Below are 21,338 nucleotides of genomic sequence, written 5' to 3'. Positions count from 1 at the left end.
AAAAATACTTCAGAAATATACATAACGGAGAATCGTACGAGTAGCAAAAGAGGAAAAAGTTAGTAAATATATGTTTAAATTGGAAAAAAAAAGTTAGTAAATATATATTTAAATTGGAACACTGCGGAAGTTGATTTTTCTCTTTCCTTTTTTAATAATTTTATAATAAACTGTACAAGCAAGTGTTTTCTTAAGTAATGGAAATTCTAATTAATATTCTTTTAAGAATTAAACATAGTTATAATTATTTATTAATTTATATTAATAAATTTGTGTTATGTCTTATTTAAGAATAGAATTCTAATCAAACGTTAAAAAAGAGAATCTATTTCTACTTAAAGTTCTGTGACGTTTATAGGACTCGCTCAGTTAAAATTATATGTATTCTCTTTTTTATAGATAATTAATGTGAAGGAGACTCAATCACAAAAAACATAAGATTATAAAATACATTCAAAATAATAAATACAACATATTATACAATACATTCGAAACAATGAATCAAGTAAATAGTAAACACATAAACAATTCATAAATTGTAATACATAAATAATTACAAATTAATAATAAAATTCACCAGCTTGTAAGATGCATAAGCATCTTAGCAATTACAAATTAATTATTCTAATATTCATGCGAATATAATAGACAACAATATAATAGGCAAGAATATAAGTATTTATCTGTGATACGAATATGCAGCAAATACAAATGATTAAATGACTAATGCAGATGTAATCAAGTAAATTATTTTTACTAATAATCAATACGAGCACAACACGAACAACGCAAAAAATGAATGTCTTAAACAAAATGGCCGAACTTGTTCCTATCTAAAAAAGGAGATGTTAAATCGAATCGAATTTATTGTTGCCGCTTTTCCGAGATGCTGATTGGCTGTCTCGCTATAAAGTTGTTAAGTGCGTTGTGACTGTCTTCACTTCGTGTCATTTCCAGCTGTCAAACTACTTCGTGTCGTTTTCAGCTGTCAAACTGTCACTTTTGATAGCTGATTGAAATAATTACAAGAAATCAGGGAAAAAGAAAAAAGAGCCAAATAAAAAATATATCCTATCTAAAAAAGGAGATGTTAAATCGAATCGAATTTATTGTTGCCGCTTTTCCGAGATGCTGATTGGCTGTCTCGCTATAAAGTTGTTAAGTGCGTTGTGACTGTCTTCACTTCGTGTCATTTCCAGCTGTCAAACTACTTCGTGTCGTTTTCAGCTGTCAAACTGTCACTTTTGATAGCTGATTGAAATAATTACAAGAAATCAGGGAAAAAGAAAAAAGAGCCAAATAAAAAATATACGAGAGGAAGAGAAAGAGAGAGAGAGAGAAAGAGAGAAAGGCGGGGGGGGGAGAAGTAAGAATCCTTTCTAAAAAAGGGCATGGCATCAATACTCGCATCTCTCGAAGTATTGTTGTCGCTTTTCTGCGATGCCGATTAAACGTGTGTCAATAGTTTTTAAAAAAGTTATGGTGTTGTAATTAATAAAAACATTTTTTTAAAAATTATTTTGCCCGGAAAACTTGAATTTTGAAAGCTGGACGTGAAGTGCTAATTGAATATCGACAGATTTATTTATTTTAACGCAGTTTTCATATAGTTCCGGACGCGTCCAATAATTTTCTAAAGAGTTCCAGTGATATAATTAATTAAAACATTTTTTAAACAATTATTTTGTCCGAAAAACTTGACTTTTGAGGGCTAAAGGTGAGATGCTGTTCAAATATCGACAGATCTAATTATTTTAACGTAATTCTCATATAGTTTGGGACGCGTACAATATGTTTCTATAAAGTTCAGGTGATATAATTAATTAGAACATTTTTTAAACAATTATTTTGCCCGAAAAACTTGAATTTCTAAGGCTACACGTCAAGTGCTATTTGAATATCGACAGATCTATTTATTTTAACGTAATTCACATATAGTTCGGGACGCGTACAATATGTTTCTATAAAGTTCAGGTGATATAATTAATTAGAACATTTTTTAAACAATTATTTTGCCCGAAAAACTTGAATTTCTAAGGCTACACGTCAAGTGCTATTTGAATATCGACAGATCTATTTATTTTAACGTAATTCACATATAGTTCGGGACGCGTACAATATGTTTCTATAAAGTTCAGGTGATATAATTAATTAGAACATTTTTTAAACAATTATTTTGCCCGAAAAACTTGAATTTCTAAGGCTACACGTCAAGTGCTATTTGAATATCGACAGATCTATTTATTTTACCGTAATTCTCATATATTTCGGGACGCGTACAATATGTTTCTATAAAGTTCAGGTGATATAATTAATTAAAACATTTTATAAACAATTATTTTGCTTGAAAAACTTGAAGTTCTAAGGCTACACGACAAGTGCTAATCGAATATCGACAGATCTATTTATTTGAACGTAATTCTCATATAGTTCGGGACGCGTACAATATGTTTCTGTAAAGTTCCGGTGATATAATTAATTAGAACATTTTTTAAACAATTATTTTGCTTGAAAAACTTGAATTTCTAAGGCTACACGACAAGTGCTAATCGAATATCGACAGATCTAATTATTTTAACGTAATTCTCATATAGTTCGGGACGCTTACAATATGTTTCTATAAAGTTCAGGTGATATAATTAATTAAAACATTTTTTAAACAATTATTTTGCTTGAAAAACTTGAATTTCTAAGGCTACACGACAAGTGCTAATCGAATATCGACAGATCTATTTATTTGAACGTAATTCTCATATAGTTCGGGACGCGTACAATATGTTTCTGTAAAGTTTCGGTGATATAATTAATTAAAACATTTTTTAAACAATTATTTTGCTTGAAAAACTTGAATTTCTAAGGCTACACGACAAGTGCTAATCGAATATCGACAGATCTATTTATTTGAACGTAATTCTCATATAGTTCGGGACGCGTACAATATGTTTCTGTAAAGTTCCGGTGATATAATTAATTAGAACATTATTTAAACAATTATTTTGCCCGAAAAACTTGAATTTCTAAGGCTACACGTCAAGTGCTATTTGAATATCGACAGATCTATTTATTCTAACGTAATTCTCATATAGTTCGGGACGCGTACAATATGTTTGTATAAAATTCAGGTGATATAATTAATTAGAACATTTTTTAAACAATTATTTTGCCCGAAAAACTTGAATTTCTAAGGCTACACGTCAAGTGCTATTTGAATATCGACAGATCTATTTATTTTAACGTAATTCTCATATAGTTCGGGACGCGTACAATATGTTTCTGTAAAGTTCCGGTGATATAATTAATTAGAACATTATTTAAACAATTATTTTGCTTGAAAAACTTGAATTTCTAAGGCTACACGACAAGTGCTAATCGAATATCGACAGATCTAATTGTTTAAACGTAATTCTCATATAGTTCGGGACGCGTACAATATGTTTCTATAAAGTTCCGGTGATATAATTAATTAGAACATTTTTTAAACAATTATTATGCTTGAAAAACTTGAATTTCTAAGGCTACACGACAAGTGCTAATCGAATATCGACAGATCTAATTATTTTAACGTAATTCTCATATAGTTCGGGACGCGTACAATATGTTTCTGTAAAGTTCCGGTGATATAATTAATTAGAACATTATTTAAACAATTATTTTGCTTGAGAAACTTGAATTTCTAAGGCTACACGACAAGTGCTAAACGAATATCGACAGATCTAATTATTTTAACGTAATTCTCATATAGTTCGGGACGCGTACAATATGTTTCTATAAAGTTTCGGTGATATAATTAATTAGAACATTTTTTAAACAATTATTATGCTTGAAAAACTTGAATTTCTAAGGCTACACGACAAGTGCTAATCGAATATCGACAGATCTAATTATTTTAACGTAATTCTCATATAGTTCGGGACGCGTACAATATGTTTCTGTAAAGTTCCGGTGATATAATTAATTAGAACATTTTTTAAACAATTATTATGCTTGAAAAACTTGAATTTCTAAGGCTACACGACAAGTGCTAATCGAATATCGACAGATTTAATTATTTTAACGTAATTCTCATATAGTTCGGGACGCGTACAATATGTTTCTGTAAAGTTCCGGTGATATAATTAATTAGGACATTTTTTAAACAATTATTTTGCTTGAAAAACTTGAATTTTTAAGGCTACACGACAAGTGCTAATCGAATATCGACAGATCTTATTATTTTAACGTAATTTTCATATAGTTCGGGACGCTTACAATATGTTTCTGTAAAGTTCCGGTGATATAATTAATTAGAACATTTTTTAAACAATTATTTTGCTTGAAAAACTTGAATTTCTAAGACTACACGACAAGTGCTAATCGAATATCGACAAATCTAATTATTTTAACGTAATTCTCATATAGTTCGGGACGCGTACAATATGTTTCTATAAAGTTCCGGTGATATAATTAATTAGAACATTTTTTAAACAATTATTTTGCCCGAAAAACTTGATTTTCTAAGGCTACACGTCAAGTGCTATTTGAATATCGACAGATCCATTTATTTTAACGTATTTCTCATATATTTCGGGACGCGTACAATATGTTTCTATAAAGTTCCGGTGATATAATTAATTAGAACATTTTTTAAACAATTATTATGCTTGAAAAACTTGAATTTCTAAGGCTACACGACAAGTGCTAATCGAATATCGACAGATCTAATTATTTTAACGTAATTCTCATATAGTTCGGGACGCGTACAATATGTTTCTGTAAAGTTCCGGTGATATAATTAATTAGAACATTTTTTAAACAATTATTTTGCTTGAAAAACTTGAATTTTTAAGGCTACACGACAAGTGCTAATCGAATATCGACAGATCTTATTATTTTAACGTAATTTTCATATAGTTCGGGACGCTTACAATATGTTTCTGTAAAGTTCCGGTGATATAATTAATTAGAACATTTTTTAAACAATTATTTTGCTTGAAAAACTTGAATTTCTAAGGCTACACGACAAGTGCTAATCGAATATCGACAGATCTAATTATTTTAACGTAATTCTCATATAGTTCGGGACGCGTACAATATGTTTCTATAAAGTTCAGGTGATATAATTAATTAGAACATTTTTTAAACAATTATTTTGCCCGAAAAACTTGAATTTCTAAGGCTACACGTCAAGTGCTATTTGAATATCGACAGATCCATTTATTTTAACGTATTTCTCATATATTTCGGGACGCGTACAATATGTTTCTATAAAGTTCCGGTGATATAATTAATTAGAACATTTTTTAAACAATTATTATGCTTGAAAAACTTGAATTTCTAAGGCTACACGACAAGTGCTAATCGAATATCGACAGATCTAATTATTTTAACGTAATTCTCATATAGTTCGGGACGCTTACAATATGATTCTATAAAGTTCAGGTGATATAATTAATTAAAACATTTTTTAAACAATTAATTTGCCCAAAAAACTTGAATTTTTGAGGCTACACGATAAGTGCTAATCAAATATCGACAGATCTATGTATTTTAACGTAATTCTCATATAGTTTGGGACGCTTACAATATGTTTCTATAAAGTTCAGGTGATATAATTAATTAAAACATTTTTTAAACAATTATTTTGCCCAAAAAACTTGAATTTTTGAAGCTACACGACAAGTGCTAATCGAATATCGACAGATCTATGTATTTTAACGTAATTCTCATATAGTTCGGAACGCGTACAATATGTTTTTATAAAGTTCAGGTGATATAATTAATTAAAACATTTTTTAAACAATTATTTTGCTTGAAAAACTTGAATTTCTAAGGCTACACGACAAGTGCTAATCGAATATCGACAGATCTATTTATTTGAACGTAATTCACATATAGTTCGGGACGCATACAATATGTTTCTGTAAAGTTCCGGTGATATAATTAATTAGAACATTTTTTAAACAATTATTTTGCTTGAAAAACTTGAATTTTTAAGGCTACACGACAAGTGCTAATCGAATATCGACAGATCTAATTATTTTAACGTAATTCTCATATAGTTCGGGACGCGTACAATATGTTTCTATAAAGTTCAGGTGATATAATTAATTAGAACATTTTTTAAACAATTATTTTGCCCGAAAAACTTGAATTTCTAAGGCTACACGTCAAGTGCTATTTGAATATCGACAGATTTATTTATTTTAACGTAATTCTCATATATTTCGGGACGCGTACAATATGTTTCTGTAAAGTTCCGGTGATATAATTAATTAGAACATTTTTTAAACAATTATTTTGCTTGAATAACTTGAATTTCTAAGGCTACACGACAAGTGCTAATCGAATATCGACAGATCTAATTATTTTAACGTAATTCTCATATAGTTCGGGACGCGTACAATATGTTTCTGTAAAGTTCAGGTGATATAATTAACTAAAACATTTTTTAAACAATTATTTTGCCCGAAAAACTTGAATTTCTAAGGCTACACGTCAAGTGCTATTTGAATATCGACAGATCTATTTATTTTAACGTAATTCTCATATAGTTCGGGAAGCGTGCAATATGTTTCTACAAAGTTCAGGTGATATAATTAATTAAAACATTTTTTAAACAATTATTTTGCCCAAAAAACTTGAAGTTCTAAGGCTACACGACAAGTGCTAATCGAATATCGACAGATCTATTTATTTAAACGTAATTCTCATATAGTTCGGGACGCGTACAATATGTTTCTGTAAAGTTCCGGTGATATAATTAATTAGAACATTATTTAAACAATTATTTTGCCCGAAAAACTTGAATTTTTGAGGCTACACGACAAGTGCTAATCGAATATCGACAGATCTATTTATTTGAACGTAATTCTCATATAGTTCGGAACGCGTACAATATGTTTCTATAAAGTTCAGGTGATATAATTAATTAAAACATTTTTTAAACAATTATTTTGCTTGAAAAACTTGAATTTCTAAGGCTACACGACAAGTGCTAATCGAATATCGACAGATCTAATTATTTTAACGTAATTCTCATATAGTTCGGGACGCGTACAATATGTTTGTATAAAATTCAGGTGATATAATTAATTAGAACATTTTTTAAACAATTATTTTGCCTGAAAAACTTGAACTTCTAAGGCTACACGTCAAGTGCTATTTGAATATCGACAGATCTATTTATTTTAACGTAATTCTCATATAGTTCGGGACGCGTACAATATGTTTCTGTAAAGTTCCGGTGATATAATTAATTAGAACATTTTTTAAACAATTATTTTGCTTGAAAAACTTGAATTTTTATGGCTACACGACAAGTGCTAATCGAATATCGACAGATCTAATTATTTTAACGTAATTCTCATATAGTTCGGGACGCGTACAATATGTTTCTATAAAGTTCAGATGATATAATTAATTAGAACATTTTTTAAACAATTATTATGCTTGAAAAACTTGAATTTTTGAGGCTACACGACAAGTGCTAATCGAATATCGACAGATCTATTTATTTTAACGTAATTCTCATATAGTTCGGGACGCTTACAATATGTTTCTATAAAGTTCAGGTGATATAATTAATTAAAACAATTTTTAAACAATTATTTTGCCCAAAAAACTTGAATTTTTGAGGCTACACGACAAGTGCTAATCGAATATCGACAGATCTATGTATTTTAACGTAATTCTCATATAGTTCGGGACGCGTACAATATGTTTCTATAAAGTTCAGGTGATATAATTAATTAAAACATTTTTTAAACAATTATTTTGCTTGAAAAACTTGAATTTCTAAGGCTACACGACAAGTGCTAATCGAATATCGACAGATCTAATTATTTTAACGTAATTCTCATATAGTTCGGGACGCGTACAATATGTTTCTATAAAGTTCAGGTGATATAATTAATTAGAACATTTTTTAAACAATTATTTTGCCCGAAAAACTTGAATTTCTAAGGCTACACGTCAAGTGCTATTTGAATATCGACAGATCTAATTATTTTAACGTAATTCTCATATAGTTCGGGACGCTTACAATATGTTTCTATAAAGTTCAGGTGATATAATTAATTAAAACATTTTTTAAACAATTATTTTGCCCAAAAAACTTGAATTTTTGAGGCTACACGATAAGTGCTAATCGAATATCGACAGATCTATGTATTTTAACGTAATTCTCATATAGTTCGGGACGCGTACAATATGTTTCTATAAAGTTCAGGTGATATAATTAATTAAAACATTTTTTAAACAATTATTTTGCCCGAAAAACTTGAATTTCTAAGGCTACACGTCAAGTGTTATTTGAATATCGACAGATCTATTTATTTGAACGTAATTCTCATATAGTTCGGGACGCGTACAATATGTTTCTATAAAGTTCAGATAATATAATTAATTAAAACATTTTTTAAACAATTATTTTGACCGAAAAACTTGAATTTCTAAGGCTACACGACAAGTGCTAATCGAATATCGACAGATCTATTTATTTGAACGTAATTCTCATATAGTTCGGGACGCGTACAATATGTTTTTATAAAGTTCAGGTGAAATAATTAATTAGAACATTTTTTAAACAATTATTTTGCCCGAAAAACTTGTATTTTAGGGCTAGGCCTGAAATTCTAATCGAATATCGACAGATCTATGTATTTTAACGTAATTCTCATATAGTTCTGGACGCCTACAAGAGTTTTTTAAAAAGATACGGTGTTTTAATTAATTAAAACATTGTTTAAACAGTTATTTTTCCCGGAAAACTTGATTTTTGAGGACTAGACGTGAAATGCTAATCGAATATCGACAGTTTTATTTATTTTAACGCAGTTCTCATATAGTTTCAGACGCGTACAATAATTTTCTATAGAGTTTTGGTAATATAATTAATTAAAACATCTTTTAAACAATTATTTTGCCCGAAAAACTTGAATTTTGAGGGCTAGACGTGAAATGCAAATCGAATATCAACAGTTCTATTTATTTTAACGCAGTTTTCATATAGTTCTGGACGCGTACAATAGTTTTTGGAAAGTTACGGTGTTATAATTAATAAAAACATTTTTTAAACAATTATTTTGCCCGGAAAACTTGAATTTTTAAAGCTAGACCTGAAATGCTAATCAAATATCGACTGATCTATTTATTTTAACGTAATTCTCACATAGTTCCGGACGCGTACAATAATTTGCTATAGAATTCAGGTGATATAATTAATTAAAACATTTTTTAAACAATTATATTTTCCGGAAAACTTGAATTTTGAGGGTTGACGGGAAATGCTAATCGAATATTGAGAATTCTATTTATTTTAACACAGTTTTCCTATAGTTCCGGACGCGTACAATAATTTTCTAAAGAGTTCGCCAGAAAGTGAAAGTTTTGAAAATTGATTGAAAATTAACAGGTAACATTACATATAATATATTATAATTTTTAATTTATTTAAAGGGGATTAAGTATGGAGATAAAGTATGTAAGAGTGATATTAAGAAACATGAAAATATAATATAATCACTAATTTGTGTTTAGTGAGTGAGAGAGGGGTGGAGGGAGGAGAGTGGGAGAGCGTGAGAGATAAAGAAGAGGATTAAATAAGAAAGTAAAGTGTAAGAGTAATATTGAACAATATGAAAATAATATAATTAATATCATTAATATTATAATTAATAATTTAGAGAGTGGGAGAAAGAGCGTGAGATAGAGAAGGGCATTAAATATGATAAAGTGTGTGAGAGTAATATTACAGAAGAAAAAAAAGTGCAATGTTCAATATAAAAATGCTAAGTGGCGCGCGCGAAGCGCGCGCAATGTTGTGGTCTAGTATAATAAAAGAAGCATGCAAGCGTCCTTCAATATGTCTGCGGATCAATAACTATTGTTAATAATGAACTGAGATGGCCGTGGTGATGCTTAACATACTTCGTTTGAAACAAACAGAAGTTCGGATCATGAAGACATGATCTTTGCTTTACAGTAATAAAGTTCTGGTACCAGATTTACGTAAAAATGCAGATCTGCAAGCTGGCAAGAAGCGTCCTTCTGCCTTGACAATTTAGACTTACCCCTCGAGAGTTAATAGATATCAAATATACTCATCGTCTCGTGGGTCTACAGAAACGAATGTTTGACTAAAGCCACTCAATGCATAGGCTAATAGCCCCTCCAGCTTTCAGGCTCAGTAACCTCGTTATAAAAAATGGTGCAGCGAGCTTTTGATTTTCTAATAAATCGTATCGAGAGCTACAACATTTGATTGTCTAATAAATCGTATCGAGAGCTCCAATAAAATGATTAGGTAAGTTTTAACACGAAAACGATATAGGCTAACAGCCTCAACAATGAATATGACACTTAGTTACGATCGGAATTATAAGGAACCGTCAGATTTATAAATACTATTAGAGCTGCTCGAGGAGAACACTCACTACCCGCGCTTAGTAAACAAAAACTGGAAGAAGAAGCAGCCCCGCCAAAAAACGCTCAAGCAGAAGACTGCTTCCTCTCATGAACACATTCGGTTAAGAGTGGCAAACTCCCTACAACCGATCGCGAGAGCGCGTCTACAATCGGCGGATCACTGGCGTCGCCGCGCAGTCTTACCACCTTAAAGATGGTCCCGAACAGATTAATCACTTTTCAATTTAACAGTATGAAATTATTTATTCTGAGCCTGAACATATTTTTTTATATATCTAAGAATTTAAAAGCGCGATAATTTATGATTTTACGCAATATTCCCGAAATAAGAATATCATAACTTTCTCAATGCTATGAGATATAACTATAATTTGTATCGATTAAAATAGCATAAGGTTCTCGCGTAACAAATGTCTGCCTTTAATAAAATATCGATGAGAAACGTTTGTGGCAGTTGACAGCTCGCGGTCATTCTTATTTCTGGTTTACGAGCACACAATGCTCGTAACTCCACAGCTCTCCCCGAAATGCTTTAGTAAAGGGGAAAATCATCAACCGAAGGAGAGGCGTTGGATACGGTATATCCGCCCAGGATGGTTATCTTACGATCCTCGTGAAGGTTCGGAATTGATGGTAGATAGCGGCCGAAGGCGGCGACGACAGGAAACTGGAAACTATTTACTCGAGGGACGATATTAAGGGAGGGAAGGGGGTTGTATGAAAGCGGATAGGTCAGGGCGATATAACGGCACCGCGTGAACCCGGTATATTGTTGAAAACGGAAGGGACGATCGTAGTAGTTGTCGCACAGGAATCCAAACACAAAGTCGCGTGCGGGCACACAATGCAAACTGCGTGATTGAAATTCTCGTAAGTTTTAATACACCTTAAGATTCTTACGATGTTATGACGAACGCTCCACGAGTCCCTTCCGACGATGTCGAAACGCAAGAGTGACGTGCGCTGTACTGAAAGATTCCTTCCGTCTTTTCTTTTCTACTCGCCCGCGCTATTTTCTTTTCAAAGGTCTTATCGAGAAGCAGAGATAAAAAATAGAAGAGAAATTTATAACGCGAAAAAAAAATTTTTTCTACTGCACTAGAGCTTAAGGTCTATGTATTGCATTAAGATTTTATACTTTATGTAAAATGATATTGAGCAAAAAAAGACATGAAAATGAAAGAATATTAAGGATTATGCTGTAATAAAAAATATGAAATATTTTAATTTTATTTGTATTTTTTACATTTAGATTAAAAAAACACGTATATTTATTAAAAATCAAATGATTCAAAGTGTCAAAGTGTTAATGAAATTCAATAGTAAATATTGAATACCTAAAATTTCTAAAAAATATATAATAAAAGCATTCAAGTATTCAAGAATCCAATCACCATGCCGCAGTACATTTTTTTTCGCAATAATGCAGCTACTTGAATACAATTTTTTTTTTTAATTATTAATTTCGGCGAGTACAGCGTAAACGACGATGAGCCATGTTTGTAGACATTCGAATGAAAAAATACGGTGCAGTGAGAGATCTCGGAGTCAATGTTGAAAGTAGCAGGAACATTTCTGAGGAACGCATAACATACCGTACCGGCCAGGATTTAGGGTTATTGCAGTCCATTTTCAATCCGCATATTCCCGCGGGACACGTGTGTTTCCACATGTACTCATATAGTGGGATCTAATGGCGAGACTCGTGCAATAACCCTGCCGCGGCGCTGTTCCATAGCTCGAAACTCTTCCGTATCGCATACCACGCTACTCGCGCTTGCTATATACCAAGCGGAACATTTCCGGGAGAAATGAAGCGAGAGGAGTAGAAAGCACGAAAACAAACTCGAAACGTAATTAACGTTTCGAGAAAGCATACGAGTCCCACGCGAGAGCTTAACTTGCGAATCTGAAACGGGTAATTTAAATTCTATTAAGCAAACGCGCCGGTCCAGTTTCCAGCGGCGTTATGTAACAGAAAAAAAACCTTAAATCCCAAGAAAACTGCGAAGGTCACGTGCTTGCAAATTATTTAACTTACCGAGTTACCTATATTAAATTATCTTCGTTGTGAACGGCAGTACAGCACGGTACTCCCCCGAAGACTTTAAGTTATACGAAACTTCTTTTAGTATTACCTCATTGAAAATCAGTCTTTATTAGATTTTTAGTGGAAAAATAAAATCTTTTACTTCTGCTCTTTTCCCCAGTTAGTTACTTTGCGTGACTTATTTATCTCTAATTGGAATTTAAACATTAACAAGGCGCGACTTTTTCAAATTCTGTCATCTTGTTATTACGTATTTTACATAGGATACATGTGACACATTATCATAGGCGTATTAGACATTTGTTTTTCATGCATATGTTTTCCGTTTACGCTACATACAAATAAATTCGATGTCACGCACGAGTTGTCCACTATTCGCGTTACAGATTTTATTGTCTTGTTTATAGGTGCGTGCACCACACCTATAAATGGTTTACCGTATCATACAACCCGCAACATAAAACTTTTTTTTTTTTTTTAAATTCAAACGTGCGTATTGGAACCTTTCTACGTGACACATATAGGTTACAATTTTTATTGGATACATTCTCTCCATGCGTAAAAGATGAATTTGCGCGCGCGCGCACGCACGCACGCACACACACACACACACACACACACACACACACACACACACACACACACACACACACACACACACACACACACACACACGCACACGCACGCACGCACATATATATATTTTTAATTATTATAAAATATCAAAAAGCGTAACATTAGATTTAATGTATAAAATTAGATTTAGATTTAACATAGATTTAATGTATAAAAAAATTACGAATTTATGTTAGTATGCACAATGCTATATTCGCCAATGTAGAATTAATTTCTCACTGATAAATTTAATTTTAATAAATTTTTGATTAAATTAAAATCTGAATAAGTAAAAGAGTTCATCTTCTTATTTGGCACATTCAATAGAAATCCCCCGAGGTTTTATTAGCTTAAGATAAAAAGTGCATTTATTTCACATTATTTTAGTCAATAGCGATGGATATAACTTGACTTTTCTTTTTTAAGTTTCTCCAAAGCGCTGCGAGATGTTATAACAAATAATTCATTTGTGTTCAAGGATACGAATGGGTCGGCTGGCGAAACGACACACCCAACATGCTCGGACGTCCGGTGGAAATAACTTTTGAGTTCGACTACTCGAGGAACTTCACTGCCATACACCTACACATGAACAATTACTTCACGAAGGACGTGCAGGTATCGCCATTCGCGCCGTTGCTGGCATTATTTCGGAAGTTACGAGCTCCGGGAAACTACCGTAAATTTCACGATCATACATTTGCCGAGGCCTCCGCGCTTTCACGCGGTTTTAAAAACATTTTCCTCGCGATTTACAGAGCGATTCTTGCAACCCCCGTCGGTCGTCGCGCCGCCTGCTCACGATCTTATATTAGTACTTTCGTATCGACAGCGGATTTCTCAACTTTCTCTCTCTCTCTCTCTCTCTCTCTCTCTCTCTCTCTCTCTCTCTCTCTCTCTCTCTCTCTTTCTCTTGCCGAATTATTTCCATCAGCGCGACTTACCTTTCTAAAAAGAATTATGAGCATAGTGCTCGCGCTCTGCTATGTAGCAATATTTTATATATACGTCCGATCTAATTCGACTTTACGAGCGATATGAACGTTCGTCTCCGACATCCTCGGAGCGGAGAAGCGATACGATCACGCGCTCAGACTGTTTCCACCTCATTCGAGCGTCGTCCAATCGCTTGATTTCATTCCCGTAAGGCGCTCGCACGTACACGATCTCTCTTTGCTGCCCTCGCAGGTTTTCTCATACGCGAAGGTCTACCTCGGCACAGGTGGCAACCAGTTTACCGGCGAACCTGTCCATTTCTCTTACATACCCGATCAGGTGCTGGAGCAGGCGCGCGAGGTCACCATAAAACTGCACTCGCGCGCCGGCCGCTTCCTGAAGTTGCAGCTCTACTTCGCCGCGCGGTGGATCATGCTCAGCGAGGTAATCTTCGAGTCAGGTAAGAAAAAGATCGATTCACCCTCTCTCTTCCCACCCACGTGCTATCCCACGCGCAGCCGAAATTTATCTCTCGGGGTGTTACTTTCGGTAACATTCGCGCGTTGGAACGACCGAGAGTAATGGCGAAGCTAAAGCATCGTGTGTCTGAGGCCCGCCCACGGCTCTCTCGCATTTACAAACGCATTTTTAGTTAAACGTAGAATCAAAGTAGGCGGTCCAGAAAATTGAAATCTAGAAATAGGAGCAGTTTCAAAGCGCGCCTTATCACGCCCGCGCGAGCGATTCGACGCGATTTCCAATTTTAAGTGACATACTTTCGTCGAAGATATGAGCACGCCGATACTACAGAATACGGTAGAAAGAAAATCGTCCCGAAGCTCGCGCGCACGATGCTCGGGGAGAAAAATTATTCCACGATAGTTTCAAGAAAAATGCCCGCGGTAGATACGTACAACTATAAAACTGATGCAAGGTAAACTTATTTTATACAGAGTTTTACTTAATTTAGAATATGTGCATATAAAAAAGGATACACTTAATAAAACAAATATCGATTAAAATTAATGAGAAGAAATATCTAAAAAAAAATACCATAAACTTAAAACTATTTACTAAACTTATATTACAGTTCAGTATTATGAAAACAGTTTTCGTGCTTTAAATTTAAAAATAAATTCTTCTGTTACTTTATAGATTTATCGAAAATTTATACATGATACGTATAAGCGCTAGGGAGAAATATCTGTCGCAGTTATACATATTTACTGTCGGAATCGTTTGAATAATGGCGTCGTGTCCTGAACAAAAGACAGTGTGAAACATTTAAAGTTTCTGAAATCGTTTAGTCCTACGTTGTTGTTTGCTCGACTTTAAAGCACCGCGGAAAGCAAAAAGCAAAAGTATCCACGGCACGTTGTGCGAATGAGAGCACGTGGCCGTGGACCGGAAACGAAACTTACTTGCCGCACATACATACATATACACACATTCGAATATATACTCTCAAAAAGTTTTGTCTCGAAAAGCCGGAATGTTGCACGAGCTAGACGAGCGAAGCCATCGTTAATCATTCTCTCAGTGCGCGCTGCGTTCTTTCTTTTCATGAAAGATAACTTCGGCAGCGCTGAAACGAATGATTTTCTTTGTCACCATATCAAGCGGCATATAAAACTTGCACGCGTATTTTATTTCTGAAAATTGTTCGTACAAAATTGCACAAATGTCACACTGTCTTTCTTACGTCGTGCGACATATAATTTTTTCTGTCAATTTTTATTAATTACGTTAATTTCTCAAGCAACAATATGTTGTTAATATTTTAAAGTAGAATATTTTTTTTACAAGCAAGAACAATTGACTGTTAATTGTTTTTCACGTGTGATATTTTTCTATTCTTTATTTTGGAAACAACAGTTTTAAAGTAATTCGATTTTCTATATAAATCGATGGTAATCCTTACGCGCAAAATATAGAATGGAAAATGTCAACAGCGATTGTGAAGTACTCTGAATTAGAGAGAGAATTGTATAAGAGTAAGGAACTTTATTAAACATTTATGCGTTTGTAAAGCTATTACTAGTACACTACAGCTTACTTAAGAGAGCCTTAGGTTCTTTAAATACAAACGCGCAAACAGTCAAGAATAAAAATGTAATCTCCTCGCTGCAACTTTTAGAAGCGAAAAAAAAAAGGATCAGTAAAGTTTTTTCTAAGAATTAAAAGCGCGTTTCTCATCACAGTGCGATATAACTTAGACAATGTATTTTCGTAATACCGTGAGAGAATTCCCGTCCGAGTTTCGGTCAAGAAGGTCGACTCCGTGATCTCCGCAACGGTAAAACGCAACTGTTACGGCAGCTTACCCAATGACTAGCTTAATCCAACATCGGCGGGACCGCATATCGATCACCAATATTTCTTTTAATCCGTCTCAAACGATCCGCGACGGAACTTAGCTGCCCGGTCTCTAGTAATGCAAGCTTTCGAAAGTTCCGTGTCGCTTCGTTGAACCGGGCCGACCGCGGGAGAGTGGGTACGTCGTTAATCATTCGACGTACTCCGGTGCACCCCGTCCTCGAGCGATAAGTTGGACCGACCGGCCCGGAGGCGGCCAGTGTCACCTGTATACCACATAACTCGTATTCACGTCGCACAAACGCTTCGATGAGCCGCGTCATCGATAGGAAAATATATCGCCCCCCCGCCTCTCCCCTTCCCCCCTTTTGGCGCCGGCATCGAGTTTTTCCTGTACCGAGCGAGCCGCGCGCCGCGCTAGAGCCAAGCTCTCGCGCCCTTTCGATTAATTTTCCTTTTTATAAATGGCGCGTACGCGAACGCCGCGTCTAACTGCTCGAAAATTGGAATATTTTCTGGTGTCCATTAGTCGATAAACTCTGCCGCGGCACTAATTTTCAGTTTGCCTAACGGGAAATTCCGGCTGCGTGTGACACGAATTAAATTCTGGTCGCGATATTTGTTCGTTTTCAAACGATCGATGTAGAAAACTATCCCGCATACAAATGAAATTCTATGTACCATACCGTGGCCACAAAGGGCATTTGTACATACACACGATCCGATGAAATTGTCAAAGGAAGACGTACAGCATTTAACTCATTTTCGAATATCGCAACTCTCTACCAATTTTACGATAGTAGAGATCAGAGCCACTTTTAACAAGTAGATTAATCGAATGTATTATCGATGATTTTATAGTGTAAAATTCATTCGAGTTACTAATTAATTCAATTAACTTTAACAATGCATCCGCCACTGTATGATACGTACCTATAGATACTTTTTTTTACGCTCGAATATTTAATACGAGCTTGACGAACGTGGATTTCATTAGCTCTAATCCTGAATGCACAGTTATCTCCGAATGGAACAATACCGAGGACGAGGAGGTAAAAAACAAGAGCGCCATTGTACTGGCGACCGGCAGCCCCTATCAAAATAACGAGGGTCCACTGCAGAGAGACGAAGTGAAGGCTACTTTTAATAAGGAGGAAAGCAAAGATAACACCTGTAAGTCTACTGTCCGATTTTTCCATTGTTATTCCAGTAAGCTACGTTCATAATTTTCCGCGTAATTGACGCTTTTTTCATCGAGCTTTTTTCCCTTGTCACGTTTTATAACAACGAGCTCGATATATTACGAAAGAATTGTGTGCCGGAAAAAGGATTATTACGCGAAGATCATTAGCGATTTATTAACATAGAAAAATGAAGTATTTCACTCAATGTTTTATATGCAATACTTTTCGTAAAATTAGATTTTATGAACGAATACAAAACTGATATCGTTTTCTAACGGTATTATTAAAAGTTACGAATTTAATTACAAAATCTGACATTAGGTTCAACTAATAGAGACAACCGCAGATGAACTTGAAATATGTTAACTAAAGATATTAAGAAATCTGAAATTTATTGCACACAAATTTATTTGTATCGGCAGCACGAATCTAATCGCAATTATACGGAGAGGCAATAACTTGAATCTTCAGCGAAATCTTTTTTTCTGGTACGCGACGTCCTTACACCGCAATTAATGGAAAAACGGTGACGATGGGGTTAGAGAGCCCCGTGAGCTCGAAAGAACTGCGCGAAAAAGTCCATCGAGTAGTCCCGAGAACGTCCTCGATTACCTGCAAAAGAAATGTCACGGAAGAAAAAGAGCGGTCGCTTTTGTGCCTTGGCTGCGTCGAGTTTGTTAACCAATAGAACGATACTTCTTTTTTTTTTTAATTCTCACAAAAGCCGCGCAATTAACCTGATTAATTCTTTAACTTTTTCTTCAACTGAGATGTCAGGACGCGGTATCGAGATGCCGTTAAAAAGATCAGGATTCATTAACGAAACTTTTAATGCTAATTGATTACACTCAATATTCTCGAAAATGGACAGCGAACTAATTTGCGTCTTCTTCCCGCTGATGTTTCGCGACTCGCACTGCGTGGCGCAGTATTTTTCAATCAGTAACGAATTCCTGAAATTTCTTTATAACTATTGTCAGGTTCAAGCTCGCGTGTTCGTTCAATGTAAGTTTTGTATTTGTGTATATTGCTCGCGGACTGCTCTTTGCGTGTTCGCCTTGTTAAATTCGTCCAAGGTAAAGCACAAGAAAGCAGGACGAGGTATTTATGTTTTCTCGCTTGAAGCGCGACGTGTACCTAATACTCATTACATATTACATCGCGCGGAAAGGTACGAACGTGCGCCAAGGCAGGTAACAAACTGCGAAGTAATTCAACAAACGTTCAACGATATACTGGGAAGAATAACATTATGCTTTCTTGTTGACCGGTATTTTACAACATTGTGCCAAAATTGGTCTGCGAAAGAAACCAGAACGAAACATCGAAAACTCAAAAAGAACCATGAAACAAGATGAAATTTTTTTGCAGATATACCTTTATCCGGAAAATTAAACTGCTCTCTTCGCTCTGATATTTTTATTTGGCGAAGAAAAACGGAGAAAAGAATTTATCAGAGTTTATTGCAGAAAGTTATGCTTACAGTTAGTTTCGATCTCCGTGCGTGAATTACTCTTTCTTTTATTAAGAAATATTAAGATAAATGTTTCTTTTCTCTCAATTATTGGTAATGGATTTTTAATTTATTGATCGATCGATTGTTACTTGTTCTAAAGAAAAAAAATTAAATGTATAATTCAATATTTTGATAGTATTAGAACTATAAATATATGTAAATTTGTCGTGTCACAGAGAATAGAAAAAGATCTCAATGATTCTTATTAAATTATTTTCCTGTCCATTTATCGATTTATAAAATACTCAAGCGATGATCAGGTTGTCGCGGTGGACTGCGAAAGCCATCAGCGGATATTGTTTTTGTTCAGCCAAGCACTGATCAACCGTGATCTAGTTACGAGCTTGGTGATGAACGCAATCATCATTATCGTTCCATCGTACATTATGCGAGGTTACCTCGGCGGTATTATCTACGGTGATAGGTCGTGTTGCTTGATGCATCAAGCGTCATAGCCGAATGAATCCGCTATCACGTACACACGCGGTTCAGCTGCTGTAGCGACATCGAAATATTAATGGAAAATTCTTTTGTTATCAGCCAACGGCTATCGTCACTATCGACATTCCACTTGCTTGATTTGAAACGACAACCATGGATTATCTAAAAGTTTATCAATTGTAATGAGAAGAATAAGACCGATTATTTTCAAAGAATTTATTTAGTCATAGAAAACTAGAAAATTCAGCGATTTAAATGAGGAAAAGTGAAGAAGGGGAAAAAACGATAACATGGTTACATTTAGATGAACCAATTGATTACGAGGTAATCGATTAAAAGGAAACAGAAAAAGATTCTATTACATAATTACTTAAACACTAAATATTAGCTTTAAATCCTTAGGAATTACGATCAATGATGCGATTAATTAATGTAAATTATCTCTAGAACACAGTCTAAGCCAGTGACAATGTTCAAAATCACTGAGCTTGCGGTGTAATTGTTAATCGTTAAGCTAATCAATTCCCTTCGTATCCCCAAACATGAGGATGCATATCTGTTTATATATAATATGTGTGTGTGTGTGTGTGTGTGTGTGTGTGTGTGTGTGTGTTTGTGTGTGTATACTATGTGTAGCTCTAATCCGTATAAATACATCCTTCTCAGTTCCAGATAAGAGCAAAGAGCCGGAATCGAAGCAGTTCGTTGGTTTAGTTATCGGCATCCTGACGACTGTAATTGTGATGCTGCTCGCGGCGATCATGTTCATCTTCTATAGAAACCGTAGGCTCAAAGCTGCTCTCTCACCGTCAAATTTCTTTGATCAACAGGGTGATCTCAAGGTTATTATAAAGATAAACTATTGTATAATTAAGTATTGCCGTAATGTGAAGTTATTATAGATTTTGTCTATGTATACATTTGCATATAAATCTCGAAACTTATATCAGCAAAATTATTTTCATGTACTTGTATCATGTAAAATACAAGAGCAAATTTATTGTATCAAAATCTCTTTATATTACGGCATTTTCTGTTGTGTCTAACACATTGATAGTACAAACTTTAGTATTTTTTTATCGATATTTGGAAAATAATATTTACAGATGTTATAACAAGCGAATTTATTTTTTAAACGAGAAACAAATATATAAATAACTACTACGGTTTACAGAAACGTAAAATATTAGTACAATTCAATGTAATATGCAAAACATCTTTTGCTTTTTTTTTTTAACCATGAGATTTTTTCATTCCTTAAAACACGCCGTGTACAGAGCGAAAATTGAGAGTAGAAAAATTTTCAAAGATTCGGACACAGTAGCCTTTGCGCGGCGATGCACATTATCGCGACGCTAACAATTTGGTAAATGACGACGATTTTGTTCTCCGGTCGCGATTTTTCTTTGCCCGACACCTGACCTGGTTTAATACCGGAGTCTCGCCTCTGGCTCTAATAAACCGAACAGGCACATCTATTTACTCTGCGCTTCCAGGTCACTTTACGGCGCTTTTGAGCAATCGCGCAAAATAGCTTATACCTACCTATTACGTACGTCGGTTTAGGTACGAGCGCGCGCGTAACTAGAGGAGAAAACTTGGCAGATCAAATATTTTCTTTAAGGCAGAGACGCAAACGAGATCGTGTTAGGACGATTAAAAGGACGCCCCGAGATTGTTCGTTATGCGCTTTTATTTGTGAACCTTTTTGCGATCGTCCGGCGTGGAATTTGTTCACGTTAATTACTTCGCGCAATCATAACGATAATTACGTCTGCGAAAAGAGCTCGTAGAGATAATTAGTAAACGGCCTGATCGCGGCGACGGATATATTATATGCACGACAGACATCGTAATTCTTTCTTATTGCAGTTAC

General features: G+C 34.4%; 1 protein-coding gene and 1 long non-coding RNA gene across 3 annotated transcripts in view; one reads left to right on the top strand and one right to left on the bottom strand.

The window, feature by feature from the left end:
- Positions 1-21,338, bottom strand: part of LOC105828424 — a 282,603-nt gene that overhangs the window by 76,661 nt on the left and 184,604 nt on the right. The gene's annotated exons all lie outside the window — the stretch shown is intronic.
- The window catches only part of LOC105835660 (discoidin domain-containing receptor 2), a 195,741-nt gene that overhangs the window by 143,661 nt on the left and 30,742 nt on the right, over positions 1-21,338 (top strand). Inside the window, exons 8-11 of the mRNA XM_036293746.1 lie at positions 13,548-13,687; positions 14,258-14,465; positions 17,339-17,494; positions 20,129-20,304. Coding sequence (XP_036149639.1) covers positions 13,548-13,687; positions 14,258-14,465; positions 17,339-17,494; positions 20,129-20,304 — 680 coding nt within the window. The remainder of the gene's footprint in view (positions 1-13,547; positions 13,688-14,257; positions 14,466-17,338; positions 17,495-20,128; positions 20,305-21,338) is intronic.

The sequence above is a fragment of the Monomorium pharaonis genome, chromosome 11 (assembly GCF_013373865.1).
Source record: "Monomorium pharaonis isolate MP-MQ-018 chromosome 11, ASM1337386v2, whole genome shotgun sequence".
In the NCBI taxonomy this organism is placed as follows: domain Eukaryota; kingdom Metazoa; phylum Arthropoda; class Insecta; order Hymenoptera; family Formicidae; genus Monomorium; species Monomorium pharaonis.
The sequence above is the reverse complement of the archived record's forward strand: the minus strand, read 5'-3'. Positions and strand labels throughout refer to the sequence as shown.